This window comes from Desmodus rotundus, chromosome 13 (assembly GCF_022682495.2).
Source record: "Desmodus rotundus isolate HL8 chromosome 13, HLdesRot8A.1, whole genome shotgun sequence".
NCBI lineage: Eukaryota > Metazoa > Chordata > Mammalia > Chiroptera > Phyllostomidae > Desmodus > Desmodus rotundus.
This window is the reverse complement of record NC_071399.1, coordinates 25,793,999-25,806,083: the sequence shown is the minus strand read 5'-3', so window position 1 is coordinate 25,806,083 and position 12,085 is coordinate 25,793,999. Positions and strand designations below refer to the sequence as shown.

The 12,085-nt window shown below is 41.2% G+C and overlaps 1 protein-coding gene and 1 pseudogene across 2 annotated transcripts in view; one reads left to right on the top strand and one right to left on the bottom strand.

The window, feature by feature from the left end:
• SLC20A2 (solute carrier family 20 member 2) overlaps positions 1–7,825 on the top strand; it is a 42,701-nt gene extending 34,876 nt beyond the window's left edge. For both annotated transcript variants that reach the window (XM_045186741.2, XM_045186740.2), the window contains one exon: positions 6,361–7,825. In XM_045186741.2, the coding sequence (XP_045042676.1) occupies positions 6,361–6,525 (165 nt within the window). In that variant the 3' untranslated portion in view covers positions 6,526–7,825. The remainder of the gene's footprint in view (positions 1–6,360) is intronic.
• LOC112321432 (small ribosomal subunit protein eS6-like) lies at positions 693–1,580 on the bottom strand (annotated as a pseudogene).
• Positions 7,826–12,085: the final 4,260 nt, after the last annotated feature.

Below are 12,085 nucleotides of genomic sequence, written 5' to 3'. Positions count from 1 at the left end.
TCCACCTCAGCTTCAATTCACTGTGATGTGTGGGAGCCCGGAGGAAATGCGTGTTACTAAATATATTCTTTCCCCAGGAAATGGGGCTTGAACTTTTCTGTAGGCATAAATAGTCTTTTGGGTTGCCTGAAAATAAGCATCACACTGCCTTTTAATGATTAACCCTGCACTTGAGGAAGTCTAGTGAAGGCAAACTTTTTTTTAAAAGATTTTATTTATTTATTTTTTAAAGAGAGGAAGGGAGGGAGAAAGAGAGGGAGAGAAACATCAGTGTGTGGTTGCCCCTCAGACACCTCCAGCTGGGGACCTGGCCCACAACCCAGGTGTGTGCCCTGATCTGGGAATTGAACCAGCAACCCTTTAGTTCTCAGGCCAGCACTCTGTCCACTGAGCCACACCAGCCAGGACGAAGGCAAACATTTTTACACCAGTTGAAAGATCTCTGGAAAAAACATCCCACATTTGGTTTTTCTAGGTTGTTATTGTTACTTACCAAACTATATTTGGAAGCTAACCTATACTGCTCTATAGAGGAAGTGTTACAATCATGACTGCTAATTTTGCTACTAACACTAAATTCCATAATGCAGTGTATGATATAAATGAAAAGCATAAAATGCCTATAAAATCTACATTCTTATGTAATTATCTTTAAATGTCATTTCCCCAATATTTCTTGGTTTTTTTTTTTTTGATGTTTGTCCTTATTTATCTGTTACTCTTAGAAGACCTCATTTTTGGCTGGACGCAGACTTAGAGGTAGAAGCTCTCAGAGAGGACAGCCTACGTCTCTTGGCAACTTGTTCCTGGCGTTTTTCTTTGGCCTCCTTCATCCTCTTAGCCAATAGTTTAGCATACTCTGCAGCCTCTTCCTTATTTTTCTTGGTACGCTGCCTCTTCAGGGCAACACGCCTACGTTTGTGTTGCAGACACGTGGAGTAACAAGACGCTGAATCTTAGGTGCTTTGGTTCTAGGTTTCTTACCTTCCTTGTTTAGGGGCTTCCTGACAACATATTGGCAGACATCATCTTCTTTAGAGAGGTTGAAAAGTTTGCGGATTCTGCTAGCTCTTTTGGGCCCCAGGCGACGAGGCACAGTAGTATCAGTGAGACCAGGAATATCTTTCTCCCCTTTTTTTTACAATGACCAAGTTGAGAACACTGAGATTGGCATCCACAATGCAACTGCGAACTCATTTGCGCTTTCGCTCTCCAGTCCTCCTTGGTCTGTAACAGGAACGCCCCTTGCCCAGCAGCAGGCGGACACGGCCATGGGTCAGGACACCCTGCTTCATGGGGAAACCTTGTTTGTCGTTCCCACCACTGATTCGAACCACATAACCCTTCCACTCTTCACCCAGAGCATCAGCAGCAACTTCTGTGGCCACACGCTTCTCATGAAAAGTACGAAGTTTGCGTTCATCATCTACGTCAATGAGTTTCTGACAGCCAGTGGCTGGGAAAGAGATGTTCAGCTTCATCTTGAAGCCGCCGACCGCCTCCGAGGCGCCGCAGAAAAAAGGCCCCAATATTTCTATTCATACTAAAATAAGGAGGTGCTACTAAGGATTTGTATCCAATTTGTACGGGACGTTCGTGAATAAATGTGTGTGTTATCACTACCCTGAAGTAGCCATACGAATCATACGATAGGTTTGGTTTCCTTAGAGCTGCAGATGAGCGTTAGAGTAGCTTGTTGGCACTTAAACAAGTTACCTTACCATGGGGTCACAGTGGCTGTCATGTACCAACGAGGCTCAAGGCAGAGCTCAACTTGGACTCTAGTCCGTTTGTCCAGTGTCACTGATCATGGACTCCGGACAAAGCCCAGAGCTAGTTACTACAGTAGTGAGAGGCTGGGGGCCGTGGACAAAGACCCTCACCCAAGTCCAGACGACAGGAGTGCTAAGAAGAGCTCCCAGGTGCCATCCCCCCGTACCACTTACTCTGTTGCACCCGGTGTTTTGTCTGCTCTCAGCAGCCCCCAAATGGCAGATGTGGGGGACGTGGGATGGCATTAAGAATGAGGCCCTATGTGCGCGAAGCCGTGAATCTGGAAACATCCAGATTGTCGATGTCCACATAAAATCATAACAATTCCATCAGATTTTCCAGATAATTAGGCCCTGTGTTTGATTTTTCCACCTCTCTGCTTCCCCTCCCACCTCCTTGTTAGCCACTGACAGCAATAGTTTCCATTAGAAGGTGGGCAAACGATGGGAACTTGGCAGGAAAGAAAGGTGGAAACTATTGTGTAACAATGAGGCTTTTGAATTTATCTGGGTAGATGTCATTTACTCATGTTTCCTCCTAAGTGTACCAGTATTTAACGCAGATGGTCCTCCATGAGCTCTTTAATAGGACGTCAGAGTGGGATTATCCAGAATGTTCTAATTCCATATCAGGGTGGCTTGGGATTATTCTTTTCTGGGAATTAACCGCATTGTTCATCTCCATCAATGATACACAGGTGATTACTCAACCTGCCTTTGGCTTTGGAACAGCTTGTAGAAAACAGTACTGATTTAAAATTTTAGGATTATAATTTCTAATTTAATTTTCTAATTCTTGCTCTCTGGTCCCCCTACTTCTCAATAACTCCATTGCTGTTAGGGCCTGGTGATGGCCTCAGGCTGGAAACACTCAGCTTCCTCAGAGGGAGGTGAGCACACAGGGAGGGAGGGAGGGCGGCAGGCGCCGTGTGTGTGAGAGACGAGCTGGTGGTATTGGGTGGGAAATGTCGGTTCTCCTCAAATACAGCCCCAACCGAATGTATTCTTTACAACATTACAAAACGAATCTTAAATTCATTTGGTAGGTTAAATTAGAGAGGACATAAAATGATCTAAAAAGAAAAGCAATAAGGAGGGATTGGCGTTGCCAGAGATAGAAGGTATGCCATGAGGAAACCACAGTTAAAAGTAGATGGAGGTGAGGGGTGGGAATTGTAAATGGGACAGAGTTGGGGTGAAGAACAACTTCTGGAGATGAACGGTGGTGATGGCTGCAGAACTACGTGAATATACCTTATGCTGCTAAGTTGTACACTTTAAAATGGTTAAAATGATGAATATTATGCTTTGTATATTTTACCACAATAAAAAATAACTTAGATACTTATATAAAAATAGTAGATAAGTGAGCAAGTGAGAGAACTTGTTATAGGAGCATATAGTTTGAGGGACGGGAAATTTAACCAAGAAGCAATGCTAGATAGCTGGCTGTCAGTCTGGAAAAACAAAATTATACCCACAGCTCTCAAAATGTATGAGTATATGACTGATGGCTTAAATAATTTAAAAAATATCTTAAAATATAGAATAAAATAGAGCTTTATTTTAGAGAATTTTGAATAAAATAGAATTAAATATCAAATATGCAAGGTAAGGATAAATCACAGAAGAAGGGTGTAGCATATTTTATTGCATGAAATTAGACACGTGAAAGTAAAACAAAGCAAAATACTGAGTTGGGGAAATATTTGCACTAAATATCACAGTTATTATTATTCAATAAGGCCACACATAAAAAAGGGACACATTTAAATTCCAATATGTAAAAGGACAAAATACACAAAGACAATTTTTATCTGCAAGGACTAGAGGAAGTAAAATTGGATAAATCAATAAAAGTTCAGCCTTAGTCATAATTAAAGATATGCAAATTACAGCAACAGTAGCACACGTTTTGTTGAATGGTTGACAAAATAGAACAATTTACAGGATTGTTGGGTGCGGAAATTCACAGATTACGGACGACCTTCTATCTTTACATCTGTTTGTAAAACCATTTGGCAGTAGGCATTGAGGTCCTAGAATGTACTAGGGACAAAGGTCTTCCTCGAAGAGGCATTCAGGGTGATGCATGGGAAGGCGTTGGAGCATCATCGTGTAACCACGCGGTAAAGATCGGGTGCTAGGTCTTTAGCAGAATGGGAGAGGGAGGTTGATGAGAGGCAGCGTATTTTAATGGTATGAAAATGTTTCTTTATGGACTGTGGCAAAACGTTAAAAATCGGTGAATTTTGGTAAAGGGTGTATGGGAGTTCCTGCACCTTTTCTCTAAGTTTTGTATTATTTCAAGGTGTTTTTAAAATACCCCCTTTAACAATAATCCATTTCAAGGCATATTTTTAAAGCCTGAATGTGAGCCACTTGAGTGAATATGTTCATCATGAAACTATTTTTAATAGGGAAAAGCGGGAAGCAATTGGAAATGGTTAGAGGAGTGAAGGGGCACCCACCTACAGCATGCGCCTTTTACATGGCGATCGTAACAGCCGTGAGTGCTGTGGGAAGATGCCTATAAATTTTGTAAAGAAAGGAAATAGTAGCCTGTCCTATTATTTACAAATAAAGGTATTTTTATAAAAAATACAAGAAAGAGAGAGATAAATATGACAGTAGTTGGGTTCTGGGTAATTGTCCATACCTCCTATTACATAAACTTGCCCTAACATTATTTTATTACCTTTATGCTTTAAAAAAGTGTTCTGGGAGGGGAGGGTGAGTGGAGGTAGAAGAGGGTGTGAGGGGGATAAATGGCACTAGAAAAAATACAAGTAAAAATAAATAAAATGATAATAGGGGGAAAAGAGTTCTAAGAAAGGAAGGGGGAGTAGATGAAACGGAGACTTGGGTGTGTTCTCCCTCGCTAAGGCAACCCAGGGCAACTGAAGCGCACCAGGAAGACATGGAGTAACAACAATTGTTGAATCTCAGAAGCTAGTGGGTCAACAAAATGTCAGAGTAACTAGCTGCCTTTAAATACGCTGTGTTTAAGACTATACTTTCAGGGATCACTTCTATAGTTCGTTAAATACACTGTGTTTTTGGCATCCCTGTTTGCGTCCATGAGCAGTGAAAGCGTTGGGTTTTATTTATTCCGTGGTCAGACCCCGTCGCTACTTGAGTCTCACTGGCCGCTGCTGGTGCTGCAGTCTGCAAGCGTCAGCAGCGACAGACAGGCCTCCTTTCCGGAGCTCTGCGAGAGCGGCCACCTGCTCGACTCCCTGAGCTCCCCCAGAGCCTGAGGGAGGCGTGAGACATGACAGGCGCTGCGCTTTCTTAGGATTTCTAGGACACTTAGAGCGTCTTTTGTTCCTTTTTAGACTTTCAACACACCATACAATGAAGTGAAAGTTCATTTATAGAAAAATACTTGAATTAGTGTTAATATTCTAATTTTCAAGTATCTCTGTCATGACTTTGTGAGGCTTGATCCACAGTTTGGATTCAGGAATGTTTATGCTCCATTTTATCTTATTTTTAAAATTGGCTCAGGGTCAAGGACTGCAAGGCAGTCTGAGAAAATGGAGAAACCCAGTTTAAAGTCAAGAGGCCTGAGTGCTACTCCTCGGTCTGCCGTGATTCATGGTTGAGGGCTCGGTTTTGTCCTCTGTAACAGGAGCCACCCGGTCTCCTACTTTCAAAGGTCTTCTCCAGCTCCAACATTTTATGATGCTGTTATTGTAAGGGAAGGATACATAATTGCCATGTCATTATGTAGCCAAGCAGGTTCACAGACTGTAGTAAGCAATATCGTACATGGGGAATACTTTAAACAGGCATTCATAGTTTATAAGGTACAGAGAGCAGAGGAAGCATTTAACTGGTTCAAGTTCCACTCAAATAGAGCAGAATATATAGGTGGGGAAGTGCATCAGATCTGTATACTGAATAGGACAATCCTGGAACAATTATACCCGAATTCTAAACGATTTTAGAAGCTTTTAGCAAATGTAAGGGGAAGAATTGGTAACTTTATAATGTAATTTGAAGATGATCCAGTTCACACTTGTAATATAGCCTTGTAATATAGTTTGATATCAGGTATTATGATCAATACCTGATACTTTAGTCTTCTTTCTCAAAATTGCTGCAACTATTTGGGATCATTTATGGTTCCATATAAATATTTGGAAATGTTCGTACTGTATCTGTGAAATATACCACTGGTATTTTACTAGGGTTTGTGTTCAATCTATAAATTGCTTTGGGTAGTATGGATATTTCAATGTTAATTCTTCCATCCAAGAACATGGTATATGCTTCTATTTATTTGTGTCTTCCTTAATTTCTTTAGTGTTGTGTAGTTTTCTGAGTACAGGTATTTGACCTCCTTGGTTGGGTTTATTCATAGGTACTGTATTTTTCTTGTCACTATAGTAAATGGGATTTTTTCCCTATTTATGTTCCTGATATTGCATTGGTGGCATACAAAAATGCCTTTGGTTTCTGAATACTGACTTTGTATCCTGCTGTTTTGCCAAATTCACTATTAGGAGAATTCACTATTAGGTTCAATGTACATTTTGAGTCTGTGGGCCTCGCTTCACTTTACACATCTGTGCTCCTGCAGGTGGGCTCTGTGGTGGCCGTGGGCTGGATCCGCTCCCGCAAGGCTGTGGACTGGCGCCTCTTCCGGAACATCTTTGTGGCCTGGTTTGTGACCGTCCCTGTGGCTGGGTTGTTCAGCGCTGCCGTCATGGCTCTCCTCATGTACGGGGTCCTTCCCTATGTGTGATTTGTCCTCTTCCAACCAGTAAACAAGGGATACTCTGGCGTGGGGATGTGTGGGAGGCGTGTGCCCACACGTCACGCACGTCCATGTGTCCCGCCCATGCACGGGCTGTTTCTCACCAGCTTCTCCATGCTCCTTCAGGTGGCTCCGAACCACACTGCTCACCTAGGCAGTAGAGGCATCCTCCAGAGCTAACTTAACTACTGTACATAGTGATGTGCATTAAACTGGTATTGTGGTGACATAACGTGGTGCAGTTACTTATATATTAAATATATATATACTGTATACATAGAATAGGTAGCATTATTTCAAATATATTCAAAATGGGAGGTAATTGCCTAGAATTCAATATTCAACAAATCTTTGTACATAGCGATTTCAGTGGTAAATTTTGAGAACCTTTTAAACGGAAAGCCTAGTTTGGAAACGCTGATTTTCCCATCTAACATACTGTAAGATGACTGAGCTACAGGGTGGATGGTACAAATTCGGAAAGGTGTGCACATGTCGCAGTGCTATTGAATAATACTGGAACCGGAGTTCACAAGTGCTTTCACTGAGGAGTTTGTTCATATACTGTGTATTGGTTATGTAATATATCATAATTGCTTCTGTAAATACTTAAAACTGTAATTTTTTAATGGTGTGCGCTTCCCTTATACTCTTTTGATCAGAGAATTTTGGAAAGTACCAAAGAAGCAGGGGAATAGTTTGCCAGTATTATATTTTCATATTGTTTGTCTCCCCTCCTCATTAATCCTGCCGCTACCTGGGCTGTAGCAAGACACCACGCCCTGGCCTGCCCCGAGCAGTGGGTGTGGCGAGGCACCAGCCCCATCAGGTGCGCATCCCACTTCCGGCTCCCCAGCCCCCCCCCCCCCCCCGACCCCCACTGCTGCCGAGTGCCAGATGCTGGTCAGCGCTGCAGCTGCAGTGGCCGTTCACCGTCGTCAGTGTAGAGAATGTATGGATGTTAAGGACACGGAATCAAGCACTACATCTCAAGTCCAGTTCTCACTTTCACTCCTCTTCTCCCCTGCATTCGGAAGAAAGGAATTCTTGTCTCAAACACTTTGGCGAGTCCTTTGACACTCTAGAAATTTGGCCTGGGGGAGGTTGAAATATCAGACAGTACACTGGATTTGAGGATTTCCTTGAGGCCTTTACTAAGCTGAACATCTTGATGCTCTACTGTAGTCCCATTGGATTCTTTTTTGATAGCGGGAGGGAGGAAGTATGACTAATGTTAGAGCCTGAAACTATGGAAATGCTGCTAAAATTTTTATATTGACAGACATTTTCTCGGTACTTCATTGTGATTTTTCATTAATCAACTATATTAAATTTATAATAAAAAATCCCCTCAAGTTTGCCTCTGAAGTTTTTTTCTAAATATCGATGATGTTTTTTGTCCAGGGTTTCCACAACCATAAAGACTATAGAATTTGGTTACCTCTGTTTTTCAGATAACCTTTTCCCTTATTTGACTACTGTTATATGTTTGTGCAGAAAATATACATGAGCAAGCAAAGGAAAGGATGACCCACACAGCTCAGCATCCGGAAATCCCCGCTGTTAACAAACGCATACATTGGTCCTTCAGTAATGAATTATCTGATGAGAGTTTGTCACTCGAACGCTGGCCTGATTTTAGGGCAGAAGATCTGGCAGGGAAAATGCACATCCTTTCTTCTTGGGTTAAACATCCAAAAACAAAACAAAAAGAGAACTACTTGGAGCTTCCGAAGGAAACTTTTTCAGCCTCTGCAGGAGTTCCAGTTCCAGTTCCTTCCTGAGCCAGGAAGGTAACAGAAATGGGAAAAACTGGCCAGGTGTTAAAAGTTCTTCATCACACAGAAATTGGCCCTTTCCATTGTTTAAAATGGCATTTTAGGCCTTTCATTTCTTTACTTATGGTAAAACCATAGATTCAAGAAGTTCAGTTTCCTTCTGAACTTATAAGAAATATAACAGCACGGCATGACATAGTGGCAGTTTTTGCAAGCCGTGTCCTGGGAGAAGGACTGCTGTCTGAGCCCAGGCACAGCCCCAGCTGCAGGGCGGCAGAGGCAGAAGCCGGCACGCAAAGTGGGCTAAAGGTCACTCACACTGAATCTTCAAATGACTAAGCACTTCACTGTGTCACCAGCAATGTGCAGAGAAGCCTTGCCCACTGTTCCTGTCCCCACCCCCTGCCCCCCCTCCCGCTTCCCCTCCCCATGAGGGCAGGGAGGTGAGCTCAGGGAGAGAATAGGTCACCTCCGAATGGGAGAGGGGCAGGGATGCTGGTGGAGAGCTCCTCTGCCTGGGCCACCTGACAGTCCTTCTCTGAGTTAATCAGCCTCTTCCTCTCAAAATGCAAACACTCCTGGACAAGGGTTAACTCCTGTGTCCCTGGCATCCTACTGAGATTTTGTCACCAGATCACCCTGCTGTACCTTAGAGAGGAGTTTGGAGCCAGGAGCTGCTCCCTGGAGACTGCTATCTTCCAGTGTCTGGGCTCCTCTCACAGTGGCAGAGTCTGCAGGGAGCACAGGCTGTCGGATGGCTCCTGAGCTCCAAAGACAAAGTTCTTTTACTTCGTTTTATACCTTTCCAAAAGGACTGACCTTCTGAGCAAATACGTAAACATTTATTCATTTCAACAAAATAATTAAAAAATAAGTCTTCCCTGTCTCCTCAGAATAAGCTATAGAATAAAAATTAAAACCATTCCATGAAACAAAATGAAAGATAAAAATTGTATGCGCATATCAACAGATGTAGAAAAACCATCAGGCAAATCCAGCATCCATTTATGATAATAGCTCTCATCAAAGTGGAATAAAGGGAATAGACCTCATCCTGGCCAGTGTGGCTCAGCTGGTTAGAGCATCCTCCTGTAAACCGAAATGTCACAGACTCATTCATGGTCAAGGCACAAGTGGGTTGCGGGTTTGATCCCTGGTCCGGGCACATTCGAGAGCAACTGATGAATGTTTCTCTCGCACATCAATGTTACTTTCCCACTCTCTTTCCCTCCCTTCCCCTATAAATAAATAAATTAAAAAGGGCACATACCTCAATATAATAAAGATCAGGAACAAGACAAGGATGTTCCCTTTCACCACTTTCATTGGAAGTCCTAGCCATAGCAATGGTCAAGAAAAAGACAAGGAAAAGAATAGGCATCCAGATTGGAAGGGAAGAAGTAAAACTCATTTGCAGATGACATGATACTATATGTAGAGAACCCTAAAGAGTCCATCAAAAAACTTAGAATTGATAAATGAATTAAGTAGCAGGATACCAAATACTCAGAGATCGGTTGCATTTTTATACCAATAATGAACTATCAGAAAGAGAAATTAAGAAAACAATCCCATTTACAACTGCATCCAATAAATAAATAAATAAATAAAGCACCTCGGAATAAATTTAACCAAGGAAATAAAAGACCTGTACTCGGAAAATTTTGACATCGGAGAAAAATTGAAGATACAAATAAATGGAAGCATATACTGTACTCAAGGATAGGAAGAATTAACATAGTTAAAATGTTCACACCACACAAAGCAATCTATAGATTCAATGCAGTCCTTATCAAAATACCAATGTCGTTTTTAAAAAATATTTATTTATTTATTTAGAGAGGGGAAGGGAGGGAGAGAAACATCAATCGGTTGCCTTTTGTACACACCCTAACCAGAGACTGAACCCACAACCTAGGCATGTACCCCAAATGGGAATCAAACTGGCCAATCAACTGAGCCACACTGGTCATGGCCCGACGGCATTTTTCACACAACTAGAATAATCCAAAAATTTATATGGAACCACAAAAGACTGAATAGTCACAGCAATCATGAGAAAAAAGAACAAAGGTATCACACTACCTGTTATCAAAATATACTAGACGTCTATAGTAATCAAAACAGCATGGTACTGGCATAAAAAAACAGACATATAGATCAATGGAACAGAGCACAGAGAGCCCAGAAATAAACCCACGCCTACAAGGTAAATCAACATATGACAAAGGAAGCAAAAACATACAATAGGGTAAAGATAGTCTGTTCAATAAATGGTGTTAGAAAAATGGGACAGATACATACCAAAAAAGTGAAACTAGATCACCTTCTTACACCATATACAAGAATAACCTCAAAATAGATTAAAGACTTAAATGTAAGACTTGAAACCATAAAACTTCTAGAAGAAAAGATAGGCAGTAAACTCTGACATTTCTCAAAGCAACATTTTTTCCTAACATATCTTCCTAGGCAAGGGAAACAAAAGCATATAAACAAATGGGACTACATCAAACTAAAAAGGTTTTGCACAGCAGAGGAAACCATCAACAAAACATACCTGAATGGGAAAGAATATTCATCAAAGATACATCTGATAAGGAGTTAATATCTAAAATTTATAAAGAACTTACATAACTCAACACCAAAAAAACAATCCAATAAAAAAAATGGGCAGAGAACCTGAATAGACGCTTCTCCAAAGAGGACATACAGGTGGTCAGTAGACGTGAAAAGATGCTCGATGTCACTAATCAGAGAAAGGCAAATTAAAACCACAATGAGATGTCACTTCATACCTGTCAGAATCACTAAATCAACAAATATTGTCAAGGATGTGGAGAAAATGGAACCCTAGTGACTGTGGGTGGGAATGCAGACTGGTGCAGCCACTGTGGAGAACAGTATGGAAGATCCTCAAAAAATTAAAAATAGAACTACTATGACCTAGCAATTGCATTTCTGTGTATATATCAAAAAACTCCTAAAATACTAAATTTGAAAAGGTATACACACCCCTATGTTCATTGCAGTGTTGTTTACAATAGCCGAAATGAAGAAGCAACCCAAGTGCCCACCGATAGACGAGTGGATAAAAAAGTGGTGGTACATATATACAGTGGAGTATTACTTGGCCATTAAAAAGAATGAGATCTTTGCATTTCTGACAACATGGATGGACCTAGAGGGTATTACATTATTTGAACTAAGTCAGACCAAGAAAGACAAATACCATATGATTTCACTTATATGTGAAATCTAAAGGACAAAATAAATTAACAAACAAAACAAATATAATCATAGATGCAGAGAACAAACTAGTGGTTCTTGATGGAGGTGGTTTGGGGGCTGGATGGAAAAAGGAAAGGATTAAGAAGTACAGATTAGTAGTTACAAAATAGTCACGGGGATGTAAGGTACAGCATGGGGCACATAGTCAATAATACTGTAACTACGTGTGGTGTCAGATGAGTATTTGAATTACCAGGGATCACTTCATAAATACACAGGGTGGGGCAAAAGTAGGTTTACAGTTGTGCGTATGAAAAATACAGTAATAAAAAAAAGAACTGTATTGTGTACGTACAACTGTAAACCTACTTTTGCCCCCTGGATAATTGTATAACCACTATGCTGTACACCTGAAACTAATACTGAACGTCAACTGTGATTGAAAAGTAAAACTATTCCATGGTTCAGCTAGTGATGACATGTAGAGATCTATGGCATCAATGAGCTTATTCAATTGCAAAGTGGAGCAGGAGAAGGGT